At 39.0% G+C, this 24,766-nt stretch overlaps 1 protein-coding gene across 3 annotated transcripts in view; it reads right to left on the bottom strand.

Moving 5' to 3' along the window:
• Positions 1 to 8,549: 8,549 nt before the first annotated feature.
• Positions 8,550 to 24,766, bottom strand: part of COBLL1 (cordon-bleu WH2 repeat protein like 1) — a gene marked incomplete at its 5' end in the record, with an annotated part of 121,256 nt that continues 105,039 nt past the window's right edge. For all 3 annotated transcript variants that reach the window (XM_084643977.1, XM_084643976.1, XM_084643978.1), the window contains 5 exons: positions 8,550 to 10,126; positions 13,548 to 13,724; positions 15,414 to 17,032; positions 19,977 to 20,062; positions 22,648 to 22,906. In XM_084643977.1, coding sequence (XP_084500103.1) covers positions 10,040 to 10,126; positions 13,548 to 13,724; positions 15,414 to 17,032; positions 19,977 to 20,062; positions 22,648 to 22,906 — 2,228 coding nt within the window. In that variant the 3' untranslated portion in view covers positions 8,550 to 10,039. The remainder of the gene's footprint in view (positions 10,127 to 13,547; positions 13,725 to 15,413; positions 17,033 to 19,976; positions 20,063 to 22,647; positions 22,907 to 24,766) is intronic.

Consider the following 24,766-nt stretch of genomic DNA (forward strand, 5'->3'; position numbering starts at 1 on the left):
CCCGAGCCCTGCAAGTCCACGTCAGCTGGCATGGACCAGCCGTGGGTGCCTCATTGGGAAGAGGCTGTCCAAGTTAAAAAATATCACCACCAATATGTAACAGATGTGCTCTCTGACCAGGTAATATGCTCTGGTATGTCCTCTCCACCTTCAACTGAATCCTTCCTTACTTTTGGTTTCACATTTATCCTGGACCTTTGATCATAATGGCCAAAGAACCCTCCACCAAATACCATGTTTGACAACACTATGAGAAAATATGAGTATAAAAAAAGCTCACTTCTATCAACTAAATCCCTCCTGCCTAAAAAGACAAGGTATCACATTGGGTAGTGGCAAGCGACTCTACAACCCCAAAACAAAGCGTGTGCTGGCCTACCGCACACCCCTTTGTCCTTCAGTTTCCTGTGTTCGTACTGAAACTGAGCCATGTTCTTGTCAGACAGCTGGCAGCCCTCCTGGCTTATATTCTATGAGCTACAGACCACATCTGCCTGGCAGAATCAGAATCATAACTTGTGCTGGGAGCTGAAAGAAAATAAACACAAGTGGTTCAACCTGTCTCCTAAACTCACAGTTTAAGCTCTCTCACAGATCTGCCATTCTTTTGACCTCATCCTCAGTCCTGCCTTTCCCACAACTGCTATACTCATGATGCCCTCTGCACTTGGAACATACAAGCTAAAACCTGCATTATTATTTTGAGTAGGTGTCTGATGAGCCCAACAGAACTGCTTTCCTTCTCCAAAGTTTTCAGAAAATCCCTGGTGCTAGGAGGCTGGTGTTTGCTGGGGAATGGATTAGAAAGTAGTCACATATAATCTCACTACAGTGTATCAAGGACATCCCAAAGTTTCACAGGCATAACTGTTATTTGCATTGCAGTATGGTAACAACTAGGGACACCAAGCATAGGCCAGGACCCCATTGTGCTGTACAAATGCATAACTGCTGTCTTTCTATGAAAACGGTCATTGGAGGAATGCTTTCTGTCTGTATTTCCATCTTATATATTTCTGCACTTCAATGTCATGTCCTGGCTTTCTTTCACAAAAACCACTGACTTGTACTCAAAAAGCCGCAAGATGACCACAAGTGGTGTAAGACGCTAGTGGCTGCTTTCTGTTTTGTGACATCTGCAGAGCAGCATCTTTGACTGTAAGCTCTTTGAGGGCAAGAACTGTTTTGTGTGTGTTTACACAAGAGTGTCCTGGCACATGATTGGCTCCTAGGTGCTACCACAATACAAATAATTAATACTTGAGCCATTTGCCTGTGCAACAATGAATCAACATCACAAATTCTCCAGTGGGGTGTCATGTCAAGTGCTATCACCAAGAGAATAATTGGACACATTGGACAGCTACTACCAGAGTAAAAAAAGGCCGGACAGGGTATTTTGTTAAGTCAATACACGCAAGTAGAAACAGTATACTTCACCACAATGCAATTTCATGAGCTACTGCTGTGTGCGCACAGGCAAGATTCAGGATCAGTAAGTGTTCATTTGTGTTCCAGTTTTTATCAATGTGTGTAGAAAACTGACTTTTTAGTTGGTCAGGAATAGCATGATTAGCTTTTGGTATAGCAGGAACTTCTAGGGATTTCAGTTAGTTATCACACAGTATTTGTTACACAGACCATAAGATTTTCAAAGCAAGCAAAAAGCTTGGCTTAACAAAAGCGTATGTTTTCTTTTTAGTTTTAATGTACCTTCCCTATTACATACGACACAAAAAAGAAAATGTCTTACCATTAAAGTCCTTTCTGCTAGCAGTGCCTCTCACAGTACTGGGCATCTGGGCTGCTCCCCTCCTCTCTGCAGCTCACAAAGGCAGATCAAAGTCTTGGCACCTATGGCTACACCCCCTCTACTTCCACTCACCACCAGATGAGTTATTCCAAAGCTGTAGAAACTTGTATAACAATATGAGTTTCAAATATTCCAGAGGTAACTAGACCAACTACGTACAGCGGTCCGAAAACCAGTCACACAGTAGAGACCCCACTCAGCATCTGACTTTTTGGCTCATAAGCCATTCAGAGTAGGTAGAATTGTGGGAGATGCTAGCAGAAAGGAAATTATTGGTAAGAAATTATCCATTGTGCAGCCCAGCATCTCCCACAATTCTGGTTGCCTGGGAAGTAATTAGCAGTGAACAAAGGTACTGAAAGTTACAGAAAAGGTCAGAAAGAAAGGAGAAAAATGGTATCCTTCCCCATTTGTAAGATTTGCTCAAAGGACAATATTACTTCTGGGCCACCACTTGCAGCACCTTCCTGCCAAAGAAAGCCTCTACAGATAGCAAATCTGCCTTATAGTGCTTGATAAAGGTAATACCAGTTGGCCACATGGCTGCCTCACAAATTTCTGATGTGGATGCATTTGCTCTTTCTGCCCACAAGGTTGTCAGGACTGCATGGAGGTTGCCTGTCCCCTTTCAGAACTAGAATTTCAAGCCTTGTATGCCTTCACAATGCATAGCCTAAGGCGTCTAACAATGGAAGTCTTGAAAGTTCTGAGTACTTGACGTTTTTTATGGGAGGATATGAATAGGGCACCTGACTACCTTAAACATACAGAATCCATAAGGAGGATTTTCAGAGTTCTTCTGAATTTAACATGTGCCACCTCTTTTCAGTGGCATATTGTAGCCTCAGATAGAATGAAGGGAGACTCTGTTGGGGAGCATGTAAGGAAGAGTTTGCCTTAGGAACAAATAATTCTGGAGTTCTAAGCACCATCTTGTCCTTGTGGAACACACAGTAAGGCTCTTGCAAAGATAGGGCTGCCAGCTCCGACAGCTGCCTGGCAGACATGATAGCTATCAGAAACCAAGGTTTGATGGACCAGTGGAATGCTGACTCTGGTGTCAGTGGTTCGAAGGGAAGACTTCTTAGAATTCTCAACACAAGGGATAGGTCCCATTTTGGAAAAAGTGTCCTGACTGCTGGCTTGGCTAATGGGACTACTCTAAGAAATCTGGCTACCTGGGGGCTCTCTGCCATGGAACCCAGGGATCATGCAAACATCACACTAACAGTGGACACCTGACATGCTATGGTGCTGGGTTGGAGACCTTTGTTGAAGCCTTCTTGGAGAAAGTCCAAAATAGCCCAAATTCCTGGATTCCTGGGATTTATCCTATATTTCTGGCACCAGGCACAGAACCTTATCTAGATAGAGGAATATACTTTTAGTGCAAATAGTCTTCTAGATGAAAGTAGCGTCTGGATGACTTTAGAGGACAGACCCAGCAATATTAGTGTTTACCTTTCAATAGCCAGGTTGTTAGATGCAGCCAGTTCAGGTGCAGATGATAACAAGGAACTTGTGAGAGGCTGTTCTGTCACTGTGGAAGTTGTAGCAGAGGTCCTATTTTAAGCTCTATCGGGTCTGAAAACCAGGGTTCTCCCCAGCCAACATTGGGTTATCAGTCTCACTGTTGCCTGCTCTCTCTTTATTTTCTGGACCAGCTTCCCTTGTAATGGAAAGGGAGAAAACAACATAAGAGATCCTGCAGCAATCTATGCACCAGGGCATCTGTCCCCCTGGATCTGGGGTCCACCTCTTTGGTGAAGTATTTTGATCTCTTCACACTCCTATGGTTCACAAATAGGTTGATTGAAGGAAGGCCAAATGTTTGGATGATTAACTTGAAGACCTCCTGATACAGGCACTACTTGGGGTTACTGACCTTGTGCTTGCTGAAAGACAGTCTGCCTTTTGGTTCAGGTCTCCTTTTATGTGAATCACTCTGAGGGATAAGAGAAAGTGCTCCACTCATCAGATGATTTCCGTTACTTCTGCACTTGGCTCCTTGTTCCCTCATGGTTGTTCACATATTCAACTGTGGTCATGCTGTCTGACTGAATGAGGATGTGGATTGGACTGGATTGGAACCATCGCAGCACCAATTTAACTGCTCTAGGAGGTTTATGCTGCAAGCCCTTTCCTCCAGGCTCCAAACGCCTTGAGCTTCTTTGGAACCCTAAGCATGCTCCCCAGACCTCCAAGCTGGCGTCAGTTGTGAGAACTAGAGGATCTGGAAGACATACGGGCCTACCTTTGCAGACATTTGTCCTGGGTTGACCACCATTTTAAGAAGCTCAGCATCTGTGTTGGGACTTTTATGCAATTCTTCATGTGTTCTAGTGAGTGGTCCCACACCTTTAAGATGAAGCCTTGAAGGTGCCTGATGCATGAATGGGTCCAGGGAGTGATCCCTACACATAAGATGGATATGACTTTGCTACTGTGGTGTCTATGTCCACTGCTAGGTGAGTTATTTTGGTGGATGGAGCTTTTCTTGACGTTAACAACAAAGCCATGCACCTGCAGCAGATGCAGAGTCAGAGATGTCTCTCTGTACGCTGTTGCTGGGGATGGAGCTCTCATCAAGACATTGTCCAGGAAAGGATACAGGTATACCTGTGACCTGAATCTGGCTATGATTACCACCACCATCTTTGTGAAGACCCAGGGGGCAGACTACAGGCCAAATAGGAGGGTCCAGATAACGCTGAAAGCAAACTTCAGATATCTGCAGTGGCGAGGTTTGATAGGAATATGGAGAGATGCATCCACCAGGTTGACTGTTCTCTGATGTCAGAAAATTCCCCTGGTGTAGGGATAACACTGGAGAGGCCAGGATCTCCATCTGGAACTTTTTCTTCATTCACTTGTTCAACCTTCTGAGATTGAGAATGGCTCAGACTGTCACCCATGTGCTTTGGAAAAGTGAAGATAGATTCTCAGGGTTCTATTCTATCATCTGAGGGAACACACACTATTGCTTACATATCCAAAAGATGAGCTACCTCGTTCTGGACTGAATTGCAATTTACAGGGTCGTTGAAGACAGAGTACTGGTTGAAAAATGGATGGGGTGAATCCCATAACTCGAGAGAGTATCCCTGATTCACTGTATGCCTCTGCCCACTGGTCCATGGTTGATGCACTCCATTCATCCAGGAAATAGGAAATTCTTACTCCCCCACGACCTTTAGCTCTGGGCAGAGGCCTATGTGGTCTTTGTCATAAAGAGACTTTGGGAGGGATGGCATTCCCTGTGGACTTTCTCCCAAACTTCAGTTGCACAGCTTTCCTTTGGAAAACCTGCTGTCCCTTTGCTGGTATCTCTAGAGGATGAAGGCCAAAATTGCACCTTGGTCTGAAGGCCAATCTGTACTCTTTCCTGAAGGTATTAAGTGGTGTCAGGAGAGACTGTCTGGATTTTTCCACATTGTCTGCTGCTAACTTGCATAGCTTTTCCCCGAAAAGAAGAGAGCCTGTAGATTTGGCAGAGCTCCGAGTGCTTTGAGTGGAGATCTGCTTTCCAGGGTTGGAGCCATATGTGGCACCTTGTTACTGAGCTGGAGGTCATGGCTCTAGCAGTGAATCTCATTGCATCTATTGATTCATTAGCTATGAATGTTGTTATCAGGGAAACTCTCTTTAAAATAGAGCTGATATTAAGGTGATCTCTACCTGAGATCTTCCAGCCAGTAGAGAGATTCCCTTGCAAAGCAGATAGCTGCCAGGGATGCCCTAAGGGTGGCTCTTTGAGAGCGGCCTCCATTTTTCTAGCCTTGGGGTTCTTAGGGTAGAATTCCTCTTCTGAGGGAATAACCGTATCTATTGCCAGGGATGCTGCAGCAGTGTCCACCTTTGGTATCTCTGCAATAGGATCCTTTTGTTCCTGAATCTTATAGAACCTGAGGTCATTTTTGTTAATGTGCTTGCCTTTATCAGGGTTCCATTCACCCCTCATCACTTCCTCAAAGAATTGGTATAGGTGAATCACAGCCTCAAGGGAGGATTTTGAGGGAAGGAATTTACTCTGGCACTTACTCTCAGGAGTCTGTTCAGGTGAATCTGAGTAGAGCACACACCTTGGCTTCACAGGGCCTCGTATTTCTCAGGTGGAAAGAAAAAAAGAAAGGAAAAAAAACAACTTTGCTGAGTTTGCCCCAATCCTGTTCAGGTTCAGAGTCCAACAACCTGCTGTCCTCAGTGGAGGAGGGAGGAAGAAGAATCACAGGACCTTTTTGACTTTTCCCTTCCCTTTTTGCCCCCTCTCTATTTTGGGGGGTGGGGGTGGGTAGGAGGGGGTGCACATTGAGGGTGTATGAGCTCTCTCAGCTTTGGTGAGGCCTTCTTTTTTGCAGCTAGCCTTCCTTAGGGCCAGAAGTCCTTTCACAAGCTCAATCTCTCTCTCTCTGAGTCCTCCCTGATGGGTCCCATTCACCCAGGGATGAGGGAGGGGATATGATGCCACAGCCCCCCCAGCCAAATTGGGAAGAGCTATTTATGAAGAGCTATTTAGCTATTCACCTTCTTCCTTTCCCGGGGCTCTCTTGAAGATGGTGGGGGAATTTGTGACTCTGCAAGTCTTCTGTCTCTGTTCTCCAGGGGTCCTTTGGGACATACCTCCTGAATCAGCTGGCTGGTGTACTCCCCATCTTAGAGCCTCTCCCTGCTCTGCTCAGCGACTTCTGGTCTATTTTCCTCATGTTGGATTTGCAGCTGCTCTGGTGAATAAGGGTCCCACATAGCCCTGGGACGTAATGGAATTAGGAACAGAAGGGTTGGGCACAACTCACCATCCGCCAAGCCTGGGAAGGCTGTCCCAAAGATGGAGCATTTCCTAAATTGTGTTTGGTGCTTTTTAGGCTGCTCTGCCATACCAGAGAAGTGCAGAGTAGCCAGTAGGGAGGCACTGAAGCAGAAGCTCAGGGTGGTTTAAATCACCTGGATGAAAATTGACACAGGGAGGAGGAAGAGGCTGGAGAGGGAAGACACTCCTCACACTGCTCCTAAAATAGCCAGGAAAAGCTCCCCTGAAAAGCAGAAAATAAGTGGGAGGTACCCCTGTCCACACACTGCCACTGAGGCAGAGAATCTAGTGGCAAGCAGGAGAAGAGGAGTGGCCAGAGCACACCACACCAAGACTTGATCTGTCTCCAGGAGCTGCAGAGGGAAGGGATTGGCCCAGATGTCTAGAATTGTGATAGATTAACAATTAACAACCAGTATACTTGCCTTCTAGAATTCACATTCACTGTAGTGGTGTCCTTTTAACTTATGGCCATTCTGCCATATATGCCTATAAATCAGGGCAATTCTGACCTTAATATCCTCAGTGCAAGCCAGTTTGCATACATGGATATAGGGGTGTAGTGGGGTGGTTACACGCTCCGGTCCTGACTGGGCTGAGGCCAGCCCAGGGAGAGGGCTGGGGCTGTGGGGAAAAGCCTAGCCGGATTAAGGGAGCAGCTGTGGCCAGCTCAATCAGGCCCAGCTGGCCCCTGTAAGAGGTTGTGAGCCAGGAGCCCAATCAGTCTCCCACTGCCTGGAGAGGGAGAGGGAGAAGGGCTGGGCTGGGCTGCAAGGTGCCGAGCAGGACACCTAGATTGGAGCTGGGCTGGGGAAGGGCCAGAGGAGCTGGGAGCTCCTGCCTTGAAAGCCTCAGGCTGCAGGCCTGACTACAGGCCAAATAGGTGCAGGGTTGCAGAGGGGCAGCCCATGAGTAAGCAGAGGTAGCAGGTCCAAAACCCCCTTGCCAGTGATGAGTGGCATATACCTGCAGTCTGCCCCCGATATAAGGGGTTAAGTGGGGACTGGCAGTAGCCCAGACTGAGGCGAGGTGGGGTTAGAGGGTGGGGGTTCCACTGGGTGGGGAGACCCAGAACCCGAGAGTGTGGGGATACTGCCAGGGGGGCAGCACCCCAGAGAAAGGGGCACCAGGTTCTCGGAGAGACACGGGGGCCGGAGGTAAGGCAGATCACTGGCCTTCAGAGGGTGCTTCGGGGCTGGACGAGCTAATTCCCAATGACTACCAGCAGGAGGCACCGCAGGGGTGAGTCCGAACCTTTACAAGGGGATTATACAGTAGTGGTGCAGTCAAAGCCAAGGGTAAAGTCAGCAGGTGAAGAATGCAAGTTGATCTTTCCTCCTGACTCAGAAGAATTAGGCTCCACAGGTACCAACTTGTGAAAGGTCAGATAGTCTAAAGTCACTATGTGTGAAATTGAATTAGTCATATGAGGTAGCTTTACTAATATTTTGGCAGTAAACTATTACTTGAAAGAAAACTGAAATGTTAAAAATCCAGGTGCAGATGGAAGGGGATTCCTTTAATAGTGCAATCAGCATATTATAAATCAGAATATAGTACAGCAAAGCTGAGGGTCACTAGGAGAACTAGTTTTATTCTATAAAACTATAGCTGGTTATATTTTCTAAATATATCTCTAAAGACACAGTGACATCTAGAAAAGCTAAGCATGAAAGAGAAAAGATTGTTCCCCTGTTATAGATGCCACCATTTTTCCTGTGATCTATGAAGCAGCCATTTGGAAAGATCTGCTGAAACCTCAACTGATTATTTATTTGTTTCCCATTCAAAATTTGGGATCTATTCTTAAATGGGGGGGAAAAAAAGAGGGATACATTTTATCAGTGGATTTCGGGGTAAAAACAGAATGTATGAGACAACAGGATTGTGCGAATAAATATTCATTGCTTTAGTATTTAAGAATTACTGTTTACTAGGACAGTCTTAGGTGTTTAATCATTGTTACAACTTTAATATAGTTTTACTTGTGACCACTCCCAACTAGTGAAAGTAATGTACATTGATCCCAGATTATTGCACAAAAAACACCGGCAGTATGCCATTCTTCAAAATAAACCTTTTCTTAAATGAGCAATTATAAACCAATTTGTGCAATTAAAATACCACTGAATGTTACAAATGGTTTCTATAACACAAAATAAATATTGTTAAAGACTAAAACTAAACACAATTACTTTTATTCAACCAAAACCCAACATGAAATATTTTAGAAAATGGCAAATATCTCAATATTTGCAGCAGATATCTACAATCCAGTTTTTTTAAATCATCACTATAATCCCATTTTCCCCTAAAAAAGTATCATCTTGAAAAGAAAAAAACTGATAAACACTGTATCTATTATTAGGCATTTCTTTTTATATAGTGTTCCAGCTTCACCTCTTTTCTATTTCAGTAGCAAATGCTTATTCTATAAATACAGACTTTTGTATAATGTGCTTTGTTTTCCCATTATTGTGCTGATTTAAGACTATAATAAACTGTTTATGAATAATTTCAAAGCATTTTAGGATCTTTTTAGTTATATTTCATGTGAGCACATTTCTTTTATTTCTCTTTCACTAAATATCAAAACTGGATTTTTTCTTCCCTACCATTGTTTCTACCTGTCGATGACAATATTTAAAAAGGTATCTGGTACATATTGCTTATCCGAATATTATGAAAAAAAGCTATTCACAAAAATTACTTGTTATAGAGCAAAATGAGAAAAGCCAAATAATATTAGTGTAAAGAAAATATTAAAATAGTATGAAAAACTTCAGATCATTTTTGTACTGATGTTTGTTGTGCTATTAGGAAAAAAGTTAAGGAGAGTAAAAACCAAATGGTATTGATTCCAACTCTTAGCTGAAGAAAGGAAAACACACCCATTTGCTATGAAATTCTAGAGTGTGCTTCATTGAATATAATTAAGATTTTCTGCTAATTACAATATTTAATTTAACAAAATAACATTGAGGCAACAAGTGGCAGATGTATATTTAAACTCACAATTTAACATTAGTATTATACAATTATAAACTTAAAAATCTGAAATTCTCAGACTCCTCTAAATCGGTATTTTTCAGCATGTTGCTACATGTCATTCAGTCTTAACAGTACAAAATTAAATCAACATTTGATTTTCATTTAAACGAAAATGAAACTCATCTGCACCTCATCTTAAAGTTCTGAAGCAGCATTTTCAGCTTTTACAAAAAAGGCAAAAATATTACTATAAATTACATATTCTAATAAACCTTCCCCAGGAATTAAGAGATCCAGCATGAAATTCCTATATTTTAATTAACAATGTATAGTGACATACACCTGCATTTACATTTGCAAAAATTTGCAGTTAGTATTAATTTAGCCTAGGCAATGATACTAAAGTGCAAAAATATTTGGTATAATGTCTAATGGTTGTATTTTTCTTCTGTGGAAAATGAGTGACTGAGCCTGGATCTTCCATTGACAGATACAGTATTTGATGGAGCAGAAACCTAGGAGAAAAGAAAATCATCATCACGCTGCTGAAATAGAAATATTTGTCCAATTTTAATGAATTTTTCCCTGTAATATTTTATTCACTACTAGCTTACAAATGCAGCAATCGTTTTTTTGAAGTTCAATCAAGTTATAAATTACGAAACCAGATATTTACTACTTCCACAGCATATACACTTTGGTCAGCAATAAGGGTGAAACAACTCTTCACAAACTGCACACTTAATACAATTATTGACTGTGTCTGGAGCTCTGCTGCCATCTCAAAAAAAATGTGAAAAGCAATCTATTCAGTGAATACATCCACATCTTCTTTTAGTCAAGTACACATTAGAACTGATTCCAGATATAATTCTCGATTTAAGTGTGTTCTGTGATACTGCAATGAATTTTTTACTGAGTGGTAAAGTTTTACTAGGTGATAAACCTGTTAATTTAAGACATGTAGGGCCTTTTTTTTCCCCAACAGTGCTGAATACACCACAAACTCCAAATGAAGTTGGGGGAGCTGTGGGTGCTCTGTGATCCTAAAAATCAGGCCCTAAGATTAGATACCACTGAAAAGATCTTGAACAGAGTTTACTAGCACAATGAAAATATTCTGAAGAGAGAAAAATTGTTTAAAAACAACCTCATTTGACCCATTTAGATTAGTAATTACTGAAGGCTCCATTCAACAGAAAAGATCCACGGCACAAAAGGCCACAGATCTTGGCTCTACACTCTGGCAAGTTATTAAGGAAAAAGAAGAAAAAAGACTTGGCTAGCCATGGTAGTATTTTTGTCTGGTTTCTTGAATGCCACCCTTACAGAGCTGCATCAGGGAAGGGGGATGGCAAGCACCCGACAGACCTTTTACCCAATTCAATAGGACCAAATAGTAGCCAGTCAGCACTCATAGAACCAGTTAATGGAAGCTATGAGTTAATTCACCTAAAATGCCCTTCCCAACCAGGATCACTGACTATCTGGATACTTATACCCTGCTGACAAAGGCATGTTATTTTTCCATTGGTTACAATATGCCCTGTTCTCAATTTTAAGCTTTTAATAAAAACATTGCCTCAATTCATCAGCACAACAGCCTAAAAATAAAGTTGATGCCACAATTTCTCTCCCCATGCCCCCCCCACCGCGTCATATGTCACCTCCCCTTTATTAGTTACAAAGAAAACAGTGCAGTGATTAGCATTTTACACATTTGGAGTTTCAAGTGCCCCTATATTTGAACAGACTTCATGAAATCCTCCCAGGCCCCCATGCTGTAGAATGCTTTAGGTTCCTTCACTCCATCCTTCAAGTCCTCCCTGAAAACACACATCTTTTACAAGGTCCATAAAAATGCTGCTCCATTTCAATATTCCACTATTCTAGAAAAACTTTCAAATTCAGTTATTCTGAAAGACTCTTGTTTATATTTTTCTGTCCTTTAGATTGTCAACTCCTCGGGCAGGGAGTGTCAAAACTTCTCTACTTGTACAAAGTTAGCCAAGGAAAGTACTGAAAATCAAAAAGTTATGGAACTCCTTGCTAACCTTTTTCCAGCTTTCCAGCTATGCTTGATGTGTTTCTTAAATTCTGAAGAGCACTTTATCAATCTTATTTTTTCAAAGAAGTTATCAGGCATTATGGCAAGTATTGCAAACAGGTTTTAGATATTTTTGATATTTTCATATTTTATCCACTTTTTTTAAACACTGTATTTTCAGTTTCAATATGGTTCACAATGCAACTATGTAACAATAATCAGAAAGCTACATAATAAAAAGCAGGCATGTTTCTTGTACATCAGATAGATCCAACCTTCATCAAGTCTCCAAAAGATTCAATGTTTGATTAATCTCATCCACTGTCCTTAAATGATTTGTAAGTGGCTGACAACTAGTTCACTGCAATACAGCTTCTAACTGTGCACCACCTTGACAGCACACTGGACTGACTGACCGATCATGCTGACTTTCCACTTGTGACCATTCTGAGGAAGCAGGACTATTCAATCTGTGTGAAGAAGAAGGGGGGCCTGGGAAACTCAAAGATGCTATTCCATTGCCATACTTCTGTTAAGAGAGAGGTTTTCCATGTAATATAAGATGTTTAGGTGTCAAAATACAGAACCCACAGAAGCCATGTTCTCCTGAATATGGTTCTAAGGAATCAAAGACTTCTATAAAATAATTGCTTCGCAATAGGGATTTTTTGGAGGGGTTGGGTAAGTGGGTAACAAAGCTCTGAATCTTCAAAAGAGACAGGGTTCTGCAGTAATAGGTCATACTTCAGCACGCCGGTGGAAGACAAAAAACTGGGGTTCAGGACAGAAAGATACAAATGAGAATGTCTATCAAATCAAGCCACAGTATTTTTAAAGGTTTCTAATTAACAATACTGTTGTAAAAGGTAGATCTGCAAATATTATCTAACTGAGGGAAATATAAATTGAAACTATGGAATGATCTGACTTATTAAAAACACAGTATATTTATTCTGCAAAATAATTTAAAAAGAATGTTCTTCTGAGGTGTCAGATTGTTCATGGTAACAATAAAAAAGAACCATGCTTTAAGCAAGCCATTTATCTCCAGTCATTTGAGTATTCAAGAATAGAGCAGGCTAATTCATGATTTTATCCTTTACATTGGTGTTTTTTTTATATTATTTCCATGTTTCCTAATTATTTAAAGCATTTACTAAGTATATATTACTATAATATCTCAGCCCACAAATAGAATGAATTACAACTACTCATAATATTTTTCTTGATTAACTATTGTGGTTTCCATTTAAGGGATCATTTTTCTTACATAGCGTTGCATTCTAGAAACAGGAAAATATCAGCACTTCTTGCAGTAAGATGCATACTTAATTCTCTCCGGAATCACTGGCCACAAAACACTTACAAACACTGTATGAAAAATAAGATTGTTCTGGCTAATGAAACCAAAAAGCAGACACAAGTTTTAAAATATAAAAAGAATTAAGTGTGTCTATAGTATCAACAATCAACAGGAAATTAATCTTTACAACTTCTGCATGTGTACTTTTGGCAGAAGGTTGTGGCCGATTTAGCTCTTGTGCTTAAAACCATCCCTGTTCAGCAAAGCATTTAAATAGATACATATGTCTGAGTGCTTTGCTAAACAGAAATAAGCATATGCTTATGTGTTTTGCTAAAGTGGAGCCTTAATAATTTTTAATATAAAATGTATTTCAGAAACATAATATTTTCTCTATTTGAAAAAATGACAGCACAAGCTTCTTGCAGGTACATTTACAAATCTGCTTTGGTACAACTAAAAACACACTTTCAGGAGACTCCTTGTCATGATTAGTACCAGGACTGATTGCTTTTAGGTATTAATTTGGTAATTTTGAAATAAGCACTGTAAGTCCATTGTTACTGATGTGATGATGAAAACTCACCCTTTTTAATTTGGCAGCACCTTCTCCAGAGCGGATAGCAGCCAGCAGACTCTGGTGGATCCGTTCTGGGTCAGAGCTCTGGAACGTTAAAGCAGTTTCTCTCTCAAAAACAGAAGTTGGGTGGTCAGCTGAAGATTGCACCTGGCTGTTTTGTTCATTGTTTGTACAATTACTTTTCTATTAGGGAAAAAAAATCAAAGCATTTTATTTGAGTGAGGTCATAAATGGATATCTGAAGCAGTCTGGCCAAATATTACAGCACTGTATCCTCATTTTGCTTCATGCAAGATTTCAGGGAACAGCCTTCATTTTGTACATTCACTTTGCAAGTAATTTATGATGTGATGTGATAGCACCCAGCTGAGGATGCCATAAAATAGCATCTGGGAATTATACCTTGGTTTTGAACAAGTTATAGGCCGGAAGGGATTTAAGGAACTTTTTTACTGTTAAATATGGGGAATTTTCTCCCCAAGATGTCTATAAAATTCTCCACATAATCATCTCACGTAGTTTAATTAATATCAAACAAATTTATTTCTATGCCTGCAAGTTCCTTATTAGGACTACAAAAGCCTTAGGAAATAGACAGATTCTGCTTTACCACAGGATGAATGGTATAAGATTTCCAGGAATATTCACACAGAACTGAATTCATACTCTCAACTTAATCATACAAAAATACAGATGCCAGCAGGGCTAGAATTAGGCCACTGCATAGTATAGATGCCCCTCCCAAGCTGCCCAGTTGCTGTCTGAAATCTCAGCTTTTACTATATGCAAATATAGCTTTTATTGTTGCAAAACAAAACAAAAAACCTTCTAAATGCGAACTGGATGCAACTGAAGCAGTGACATCTGCCTGAATTTGCAGAATACATGAAATAACAGCTCAAATGTATGAACTTCCCCATTCATCTGAGTAGGTGTTACAGCCCAATTATGATACTTTAAATGTCAATGTTGATAAATATTTAATTACTCATTAAAACATTTTAAAAAAACATACTATGATGAGCTACACAATTTACTCTTAGTAACAGCTCATTTTGGGGCCACAAGTGGGTAGACTTGGGAGAGGACCACTGCTCTCTCCCCGCCACTCAAGAGTACCCAAGTCCAACGTGTACAAATAGGACATTTGATTCCGTAAGGGAGCTGATCCCAGGAAGCATGCATGATCCTACTTTGAATATCTGCACAATCTATCAACATTAGCATCTCACTGTAGCATCTAAAGTGATAGACATTATACAGGGCAAACTTTTGAAGAGTTCCACTAACTCTACTTTTCCAATTCAACCCCTGGATGCCAGTCAGGTTACATAATACTGTTGACTTGTGCTAGGAATACCAGAAGATAATCAGCATCCTTACAGATATCCTGTTTCAGTGTCCCTCAAACGATTATTCTGGGACATCACTCAAAAATTAAGTAAGTAAAAACTAGTTTTACGCATGGTACTTTTTAAAAAACAAAATCAACAACTCTGCATATGAAAATAGGTATGCATAGATAAACCAGATCCAGTTATTTTTTCTTTGCTTACAAGTTTGAGACATTATTAATTATGGTAAGACAAAATTATTTCTCAGCATTTTCAATTTTGCTGAAAAAATTCATTTAATATAAGTGTCCTCTATAAAGTCCGTACAAGACAAGATTACTTCTTTTTCCTATATTCCATTGAAATGTTGTATATGGTGCTGTTACAGCAGAATGCACCCACTAGATGTTTATATGCTATTAATCCAAAGCTTACTAATATTTATGAACTATTCAAAGAAGGGACAGAGTGAATCTCACTCTTCTGTGAAATATATAATGATTAATGTTCAAGAAATATTAAATTTTGTAAAATGTACCTTATCCATCATACTATGTTGTGAACCTCCTGTTAAGGTCTGTAAAAATTGGTTCTTCACATCTCCTGTGGAAGGTGCTGAGGATAGTTCAACAGGAGATTCCTCTTTTGATGGCTGGCTACTGATGGTATGTGGTTTACTGAATGACTGTGATCTTTTGATTGCCGATGAGACAGCAAGAGCAAAGGGGGATGGCCTAGAACTGGAATATGGTTTTGGAACTGCAAAAGTTCTAAGAGTTCTTAAGTTCAATGTTGCTGGCTGACAGGAGGGGAAACTCAAAGGTTTAGCAGTTTTGACAGAAGTAAAAGTGTCAATTTTTTTCTCATTATCAACCTTTTCTTCATCTAATTCAGCAGGGAAATTATATGTTTTATGTAAAGGAAAAAAAGATTGATCTGATGCCGTCAAATTTTTTTCTCTCTCTGTATTTGTAGCCTCTCTTTGAGTAGGACTTGTAGCAGCACTGACACTTCTGGCAATTGCAGATGTTACATAATGACCTGAAGCCCTTCTTTGCATCTGTAAGTAAAAAGAACTAGGTTTCGTTGTAGGACTGAAAACACTTGATTTTTCTTGAGTCTCAGGTGAAGAATTTGTGTTACCTGAGTTTAGCATCAATGGAGTCATGCCATTACCTAGATTGGGTTTGGAAGCCTCTGTTTCTATGTGCTTGCTTTCAGTAGTAATCCCAATTTCAGAAGTTGAGACACTGTCAGTAATGCTGTTAGTTTTGTGCAGCTGGTCATTCACTGCCAAAGCAGGTTCATATTTTAAAACAGACTCTGACTGACTTGTGCTTTTTGAAACCCTAAGAATTTCAGTTTGCACTCCAAATTCTTTTGAATTCTCTGACTGTGGGGACATTTCCAAGGTGACACCAATCTGATCCTTAATGGCTGACATAGCATCTGACTCACCACCTTTCAATATTTCCAAAGATTTTGGAGGCACTATTTTATAAGTAGTCATTCCAATTTTGGGAATATATTCTCTTGTAATTTCATTAGAGGGTTTAGGTTTAGGTTTGAAGTCTGGTCTATAAAGTGGGTAATTTTTAATAGGAGAATTAATTGCACTTTTTGGAGCTCTCTCTGATGGGGTAAAACTACTATCATTCTCATATATATTACTTTGATTTTGTATGGGAATTGCTTTGTCATCCGCAGCGTCTTGTCTCTGATGGTTGAATTCTGTTGAAACCTCTACAGACTCTTGCACCTTGTTCATCAACTGCAAAGATGGACTGTCCCTATCTAAATTCTGCATGTGGGCTACTCCTTTGAAGGTGGATGACTCACAATCTTGAAGGACAATCATTTCACTTAGTGTAGTCCTGCCAAAACTATTATCAGATGGAGTTGTCTGAATTGCAACATCCTGAGTTTTTACTATCTCCATGTTAGTTTGAATTAGCTTCTGATCGTGTATTCCTAGATTCACTTGAGGATTATCATTCTGATTTATAGAGATGGCATTTTTATACTCTTGGCAGTTTGATAGTCTCTCAACTTCAAGCTTATTTTCTTCTCTGACATCTGCTGTATTAATGTCTCCCATCTTACGTCGATTTTCTTTTTCTCCTATGGTTGCTGGAAGGAATCTTGTGCCATTATGATCTTTAAAAGAAAAAATATATTTCTCAACTAATATGAATATCAAACAGCCTGACTTTTTTGTTTAAATCATGAAGCCCGATACCCCCATTTTCTTTTACCATTAGAAATGGTTCCTTAGAAATAATAAACTCTCTTATTATACCCTTTCAAGACACTAGAAAGATATTTTAGCTTGATTAGTACTGGTAATTTTTCCAATTTAATATTTTTTAATGAAAAATACTGTAGTAATACTACCCACTGAGGCTGTTGGTGTCATGGATAGACCAGACGGCCAAGCCTGTTTAGGGACCACTTAAGGTTTTGGGGCACGAAGGATGTCTGCATTTCATTCCATTGTATATAAGGTATAGCTCATGGTCTACAAACTGGTAAGGACTATTCAAGATTATATCCTGCAATTCTTGTTTGGTCCCGTGTCTCTGCTGTTTGTGTACCTACTATATTCCTTCACATAAAAAGATGTGATTTGCCAGATGTTTCTAGCATTTCAGCACTGATGCAGTTAAAAATATTTGAGCAACACAATTACTGCATATCTGTTCTTCCAGGAGTGTATATTAAAGTGACCTGTCTTAAATTTTGGGGATATGAATCACATCTGAACCTTTCCAAAATTCACTTTAAAACACATTACTATAAAATTAATTATCCTAAGTTCAAATGATTTTTTTAAAATAAATGTCTCTCCCTGATGTATTTTATGTGTGTATTAAAAATAGAGGTTTACTAGTTTTAAATTATTTGAATTATAAATATGAAAAAACAAAGTAGATTGGATTAATAAAAACACTCAATCATGTATCTGAAGGAGTGCAACTATTTAAGATTATATATTTGCAAAATTTATTGTGTGTATTTGTTACACTACAAGGATAAAGTAATGGGTTCATGAAATCTTGAAAGTAATGGGTTCTAGGGGAATGAATGATTCATTTCTAGAACTGTGGAAGGGCCTTTGCTTCCCTACAAAACAACATATTTCCACAAACACAATGTCATAATGCAGTTTTGTAATTAAACTTGATTTTCCTCTCAAACAGGATATTTGTGATAAACTCAAAAATTAACATATTAGAAACCATTATTGGGATATTCTACATTGTTCTAAACAATGTAATGCAACAATGGATTACAATGGGAACAAGAAAAGTTTAATTTAATAGATTTTGTTCATAGTTTCACAGTCAGATTCATGAAATGATTTACAAATAACTTGCAACACAAACAAAACACAGTTTAACTGAACATCACTTTGGTCGTTTCATTTTCTTTATAATCAAATAGTTAATGAATATTTGCAGGAACGCACCAATGTTGTCTTCACCAGATTCACAAAATGAATTCATGACTAACAACAGATCCTCTATGTTCACACACATGTGAGAAAATCTTTAACCGTTTCAGAAAATCAATAGTACTTCAGCAATCTCGGGTGCATAACTGGCAATTATTTCATCAAGTTCACAAAACCATTAATTTCATCCATCTAGTGCAACATACACTGTAAGTCTGGAGGCTTGTCTATACTATCCGCCGGATTGGCGGACAGCAATCAATCCAGCAGGGGTCGATTTATCGCATCTATACTAGACGTGATACATCGACCACTGAGTGCTCTCCCGTCGACTCCGGTACTCCACAGAACGAGGAGCACAAGCGGAGCCGATGGGAGAGAATCGGCTGTCAACTTACCGCAGTGAAGACACCGAGGTAAGTAGATCTAATTACGTCGACTTCAGCTACGCTATTCACGTAGCTGAAGTTGTGTATCTTAGATCAACCCTGCGCATTAGTGTAGAGAAGCTCTGATCGTCTCTGAAGGACCCATTATGGGCTGATAAATCAAAAGGGTGTTGCAGTCCTTCAGATCTTACATACACAATGAAACCACTATGGCCAACTTTTTTTTATACTACACACATGAATGATGGATCCTCTTCTGTTTGTTAACAATAATCTAAAAGTAAAGTTTACTACATGTGTACTGGATAACTAAATCTTTGCATTAACACCTCAAAAACAAAATAAGCTCAAATTCAGGTTTACATCTAAACATCCTGGCAATAGCAACTTCCACAATTAAAAATAATCCAACTGACATGATTTAAGGAATTTAGTTTACCATCGTTAGATGTTCTCATTCCTGTATATTTCAAACAAGGTGCCTGTCATTTCATTTGACGCTTTTAACCTTGAAATACAACTTTTCATCATGCCAGTAAAGCCAGAAATAGCTAATTGGGGGATGAGAATTTTTTCTTGAATGTTTTGCTCTTCCAATACCATTTGACATCATCATTTTTTTTAAAAAAAATCCTGTTGCTAGATTAGCAACATAATTCAGACCAATATAATCTCTCTTTTACAGAGATCATTCTTCCGCTGCACCAGTCTACTTTAAATCTCTCATTCTGAAGGTTTAGCATAGAAGACACCATCTATCCAGCAGATTTATTCTAAACAGGATTTCCTTCAGAGCCTGTTGGTGCAATTTAGTTGGCCAGGGAGTGCTATTAAGCAATGTACTGGGAAATCTATGTCCTGAGTCACACTGCAGTTCAATTACAATCCGTGTGCTTTTGCAATGTAAAATAAAGGGTTTCTTTCTGTTTTGATTTTTTAAATTACAGCAACCACAGTGTCTTACTCATTCGGAAAGTGATTTCACAATGTCAGCCACAGATTGATGTCGTGAGACTCTGTAACCTAGGACTGGAACAATTTCTTCTATATTTGGAACAATTTTCAAGTATCAAGACACTACTGCATTTGAATGCATGTGCATAAGTAGCTTCTATTTGTATCAAATTTCTGTACTTCATAAAGTGGTTTTAGATGCTTTTGACTATGAAAGTTCTATTAACTTGGAAACAAAAATTCTTCTCAACTTTGGTTACAAGTATTTTTCTTATTTAGTAAAAAATTAGTCAGAATAACTCACCATAATTTTTGTTTGGATCCAATATTCCCAACTTCTTGTCATTTTCAAATGTAATTTGTGCACTGTCTATCTTACTGTGTGGGCCTCTGCAAAACACAGCACAGTACATTATTTATGCTAATATCACTCATTTCAGTAAACACACAGAAAAGATATATGAGAACTGGCAACGTTCTCCAAAGACAGATGGAGAAAAATAATCAAATCTTTCTGCCAAACACTGGAAAAATTCAACAGATATTATTAAAAAAAAATAAGAGGAAATGCTGCTATGATACTTTACACACCACAGTGCATATGCAGTTTCTGTTTAGTGCAACACTACGTGAATTTTTTTCAAAATTCTCTCCCCCAATTTATAGCCCCGAGTAACCTCTGCAAGTTGATGAGCACACAATTTCCAGTGAAACCACTCAAGAGGTGTTCAGGATCCCACAAGATCATGCTCAAAATGTTAATTCTTTTGTTGAGGGGTTTCAGAGTAGCAGCCGTGTTAGTCTGTATTCGCAAAAAGAAAAGGAGTACTAGTGGCACCTTAGAGGCTAACCAATTTATTTGAGCATAAGCTTCCGTGGAAGCTCACGAAAGCTTATGCTCAAATAAATTGGTTAGTCTCTAAGGTGCCACTAGTACTCCTTTTCTTTTGTTGAGGTAATTTTCTGGATGTTGTCCATCACATTGTACATACAGTATGTTGCTGCAAAAGGGAAAAAACTGAACTCCATACATGAATACCTTGCGATCATAAAACCACAGAAGTCTGAATTTGTGCAGTGCATAATTCTTTCTTAAAAAAGCACAGATAATATTTTCCTTACACTTTTGAGAACTATCCTAACATGAAGAACAAAAAAGAAATAGGAGCACGGCATATTACTATGCATGATATACATTTTGCAAGTATACATAATTCTTCTATGCTCAAAACAGAAGGCCCACAGGTTCACAGAACTAAGAGCAGACCTGGGAGCAGACCTCTAATACACAATAGACCAAACTGGCCCTCAATAGTCCTGGAAATTGGGGAGTTCAAGAAGTCCTAAAGCCACTTTGGCACTCCAATCTCCTAAGCTACACTAAGCAGAGCTTTGGTACAGCTGAGAATCAGGCATAACGTTTGTCCATGTAGAACACAAGTTTTTCTTCCTCTTACCAAAAGTAGTGGCAATGAGAAAACATGATATTTTGTTAGCTAACAAGAAAATTATATAGTGTAGAGGACAGAGTAGGGATTTCTGCAAGGCCCTCTTGGCCCCAGACTGACTAAAAAGAATGTGGAGATCAAAGTCAAAACTAGAATTGGTCAGGAATTTTTCAGCAAAAGTTTTTCCATCAGAAAATGCTGCTTTGTCAGAATCAAAATTTGTCATGGAAAAATACCAATTTCAATTAAACTTTCATCAGGACAGGATTCTCGGGTGCAGGATGGAATTTCTGGTCAGAAAGAGACCCATTCCAAAATACCCAAAAGCCTGGTTGTTACGCCACTCACCCGGGATGTGAGAGACCAAGGTTTCAGACCAGGAATTTAAACCTCTGTCATACACCAGGTGAGTAACTACCAGGCTACTGGCTCTTCTGGGTTGAGTCTCTCTCTATTTCTCCCTGTTCCCCCCCCCCCCCCCCCCACAAAAAACTGAAACAGGTCTTGGGTTCAATTTGATGTTCAAACAGAAACTTTTTGAAATCTTGAAAAGTTTAGTGGGATGGGAAAAACATGTCCTGCCCAGTTCTCATCAAAACTCCTCACAGTATTTTGGAGGTGACTGCATGCTACAAGTTCTCACAGATGTTCGCTCCAGTACAGTGTTAAAAAAAAAAAAAGCAGCTTTTTTCCCAATTTAAATTGGGCAGAATGGCCAACTTTCATCCCTTGGGGAACAGAGGAATAGTAGATTAAATGAATATTATGGAACTTCTCTAGCCCATCAGCTTTCATTTCCAGCAGGCACTACTTTATGTTAGAAGCCGGCTGAGTGAAGTAGTTTATTATACAGGCTGAAGAGCAAAGTCAGACACTGAGGAGGTATCGGAAAGGGAAAAAATTCTAAAGAAAACTGAGATATTTACATCTTTCCTAAGTAAAAGAAGAGAGAGAATTAGCAGTGTTCTCTGAGGATAGATGGATAAAACCTGTGCGTAAAAGACAAGAAAACACAACAATGAATAAAAAACAACTGAGAATTATGACCATAAAAGTGGAGAGCATTTATCCAGCGAAGGCCACTCTTCCTGTTCTCCCCAAAATTGTCAGCATAATATTGTACCAGTCCCTTCTGTTGTGACAGCTAACTGTCCTGATTTCTAGTTTGCATACTTTTTTCAATGAAGGTGACTGTTGCTTAAATAATAATTAACAATGAAGGAACATTTTAATCTATTGTAATTTCTATTACTATGTGAAACCTGAACATAGCTGCCTTTTATTTATTAAGTGAGGAAAAGTGGCGCTAAACAGACTAGCCTGGAATGTTTATGTGGTTATGTTTTTAACCACATTTAACTATTGTGTAATGAACTTGTTATATTAGAAAAGAAAGGAAATGAGAGTTTAGACATATTAATCTCATGCCACTTTCTTATAAATCTCTATTCTGTTCTTTGCAATGAAAAAGCATTCATGATTTTGTTTATTTGTTCTCTCCCTTTCTTTCTTACAAAGAGTACTTACTTGCCATCTGTGCTCATATTTCCTTGTTTTTCTTCCTTGAAACTTTGAAAGTTATCTACAGAGCCACTGCCAGGAATTGAAGATGATGAAGCAGAATCATTTTTTTCAGTATCTAGTGGTACATCAGTAGAAATGAAGGAGGCAGAAACCTCTTGTGTCATAAGAGAGGTATCTGCACTTTCACTTTCCTCTTTGTGCTGTACATTCTTCTGTTCCTTTTCATTGATCTCCTCCAGGCTATATTCAGAGCAAATTCCAGCTGCACTCACAGAACAATCACCCAGAGTGTAAATATTAAGGGACAAAGCACATCTAAACATTTATAATTAGAGTAGTAAACTGAAAAAAAATTTCTGAAAAAAAAAAAATCACACAATACATTAAAGTCTGACTCAAAATTTAAATTTCTAGGGGATTTACAATATAGTTCTTTCCTATTTAATTCACCATATTTCTTTATATCTGTGAATGCTACAGAGAAGCTTAATTAGTTTAAAATAAGTATTGAATTATTTTTTAAATATCTGCAGTACTTAGCAATAAACATAGTACTAGAAAAATATCAATCTATGTTAATCAAATCTCTTATTTTTTTCTGATAAATCCATTTGTTATTCTCAAATTCAGCTTTAAATATATACATATAGCTTTAAAAATATACAACTTTTTAGATCAAAAGTAGTATGCCCAGAGGATTTAAGAACAGATAGAAGACCCAAACCTAGTCCCAATCATATCAGTGGGTGATTTGCCACTGATTGGCATGGGACCCACTGAAGAGTTATCAAAACTTAGCTGGAATACCTTGAATTTGTCAAAATGCAGCTTAAGAGTACTCTGATATTTAGCATATACGGTGGCTGCATATACTACAAACAGAATTCAACAAATATGTAATGTTACATGAAATGCATTTTAAAATGTAACAGTACTTCAATTAAAATGTAACTTAACTAAAATGTGTAACTATCAACTTTGACCAAATACCATATAAGACATAATAAAATTTTCAAGGCTAGGGTGCCTAAAGTTAGGCTCCTAAATAAGGCTGTGCAAATAACTAATTTCCCATTTGCTGGCAGTTATTAAAAATGGGAGAGGGCAGAAATTGTTTCAGATCAACTCCAAACTGATTTTTTTAAAAACATTTTGCAGTAAACCGAAAAGTCAGAATTGTTTCGTTTCGGGTCAAGCAAAAACCTTCATTTTGATTTTGGGCACTTTAATAAAGGAAATTGAAATTTGGAAATTAAGGCATAGGTTCACAAATCCATGGTGGCGTACCCCTTACACCCAATAGCCCAGTGCCCTAACCACCAGGCTATAGAGTTATTCGCACTGTCTCTTGCTGACCTGAAATATGTAGTATTTCATAGCTAGTGGAACAGTTTCAACTGGAGAAACGGAGGGACCCATTCCCAAATATTCTTGTGCTTAGGGCTCTCACCTAGAATGTGGGAGACCTTAGTTCAATTCCCTGCTCCAAAGTGAGTATCCTAACCAGCAGATGGCTGGGTGTGAGGGGAGCACCCGGCACTGCCACCATGTGAATCTAAGCTGGCATTTCCAAAATTTCTTTTTGCTGAAGCAATTCATGACACAACTTGGCTGACCTGAATCTGGATATTTCAGAAGAAAAAAAGTTTCACCCAAATGTTTTTGCCCAGTTCTACTCCTAAATTCAAGATTAGTCACCTAAATTTCCAGAGGTGCTAAATGCCCTATGGCCCATTGACTTCCTACCACAAATCTTTCTACAATTTGATGTCAATTAGTATTTTAAAAACATTAGTAAATAGACTTTACAATTAGCCTACCAGTTGTGTTGCTGCTCGTACTGATGTTTGTTATTCAAAAGATGTTAGGCTATACCTTGGAAATTTAGGAAAACACTTGTGGAATAATTATTGCAGAATAGTTATTTTTGGTATAACTCCCCCACGTGCACCTACCATGCATGCGCACACACATTTATTCCAGAAATAACTATTCCAACTATTTTGGAAAATGTACAACTATAGACAATCTCTAAATAAATGAAGGCTATAAGAATGGTGACAAAATAGCAGCTGGGAGCTAAGGGGGAAGTAACTAGTGATGGAAAAAGTGAATCACAAGG

This window comes from Lepidochelys olivacea, assembly GCF_965140295.1.
Source record: "Lepidochelys olivacea isolate rLepOli2 genome assembly, chromosome: 11".
Taxonomy (NCBI): domain Eukaryota; kingdom Metazoa; phylum Chordata; order Testudines; family Cheloniidae; genus Lepidochelys; species Lepidochelys olivacea.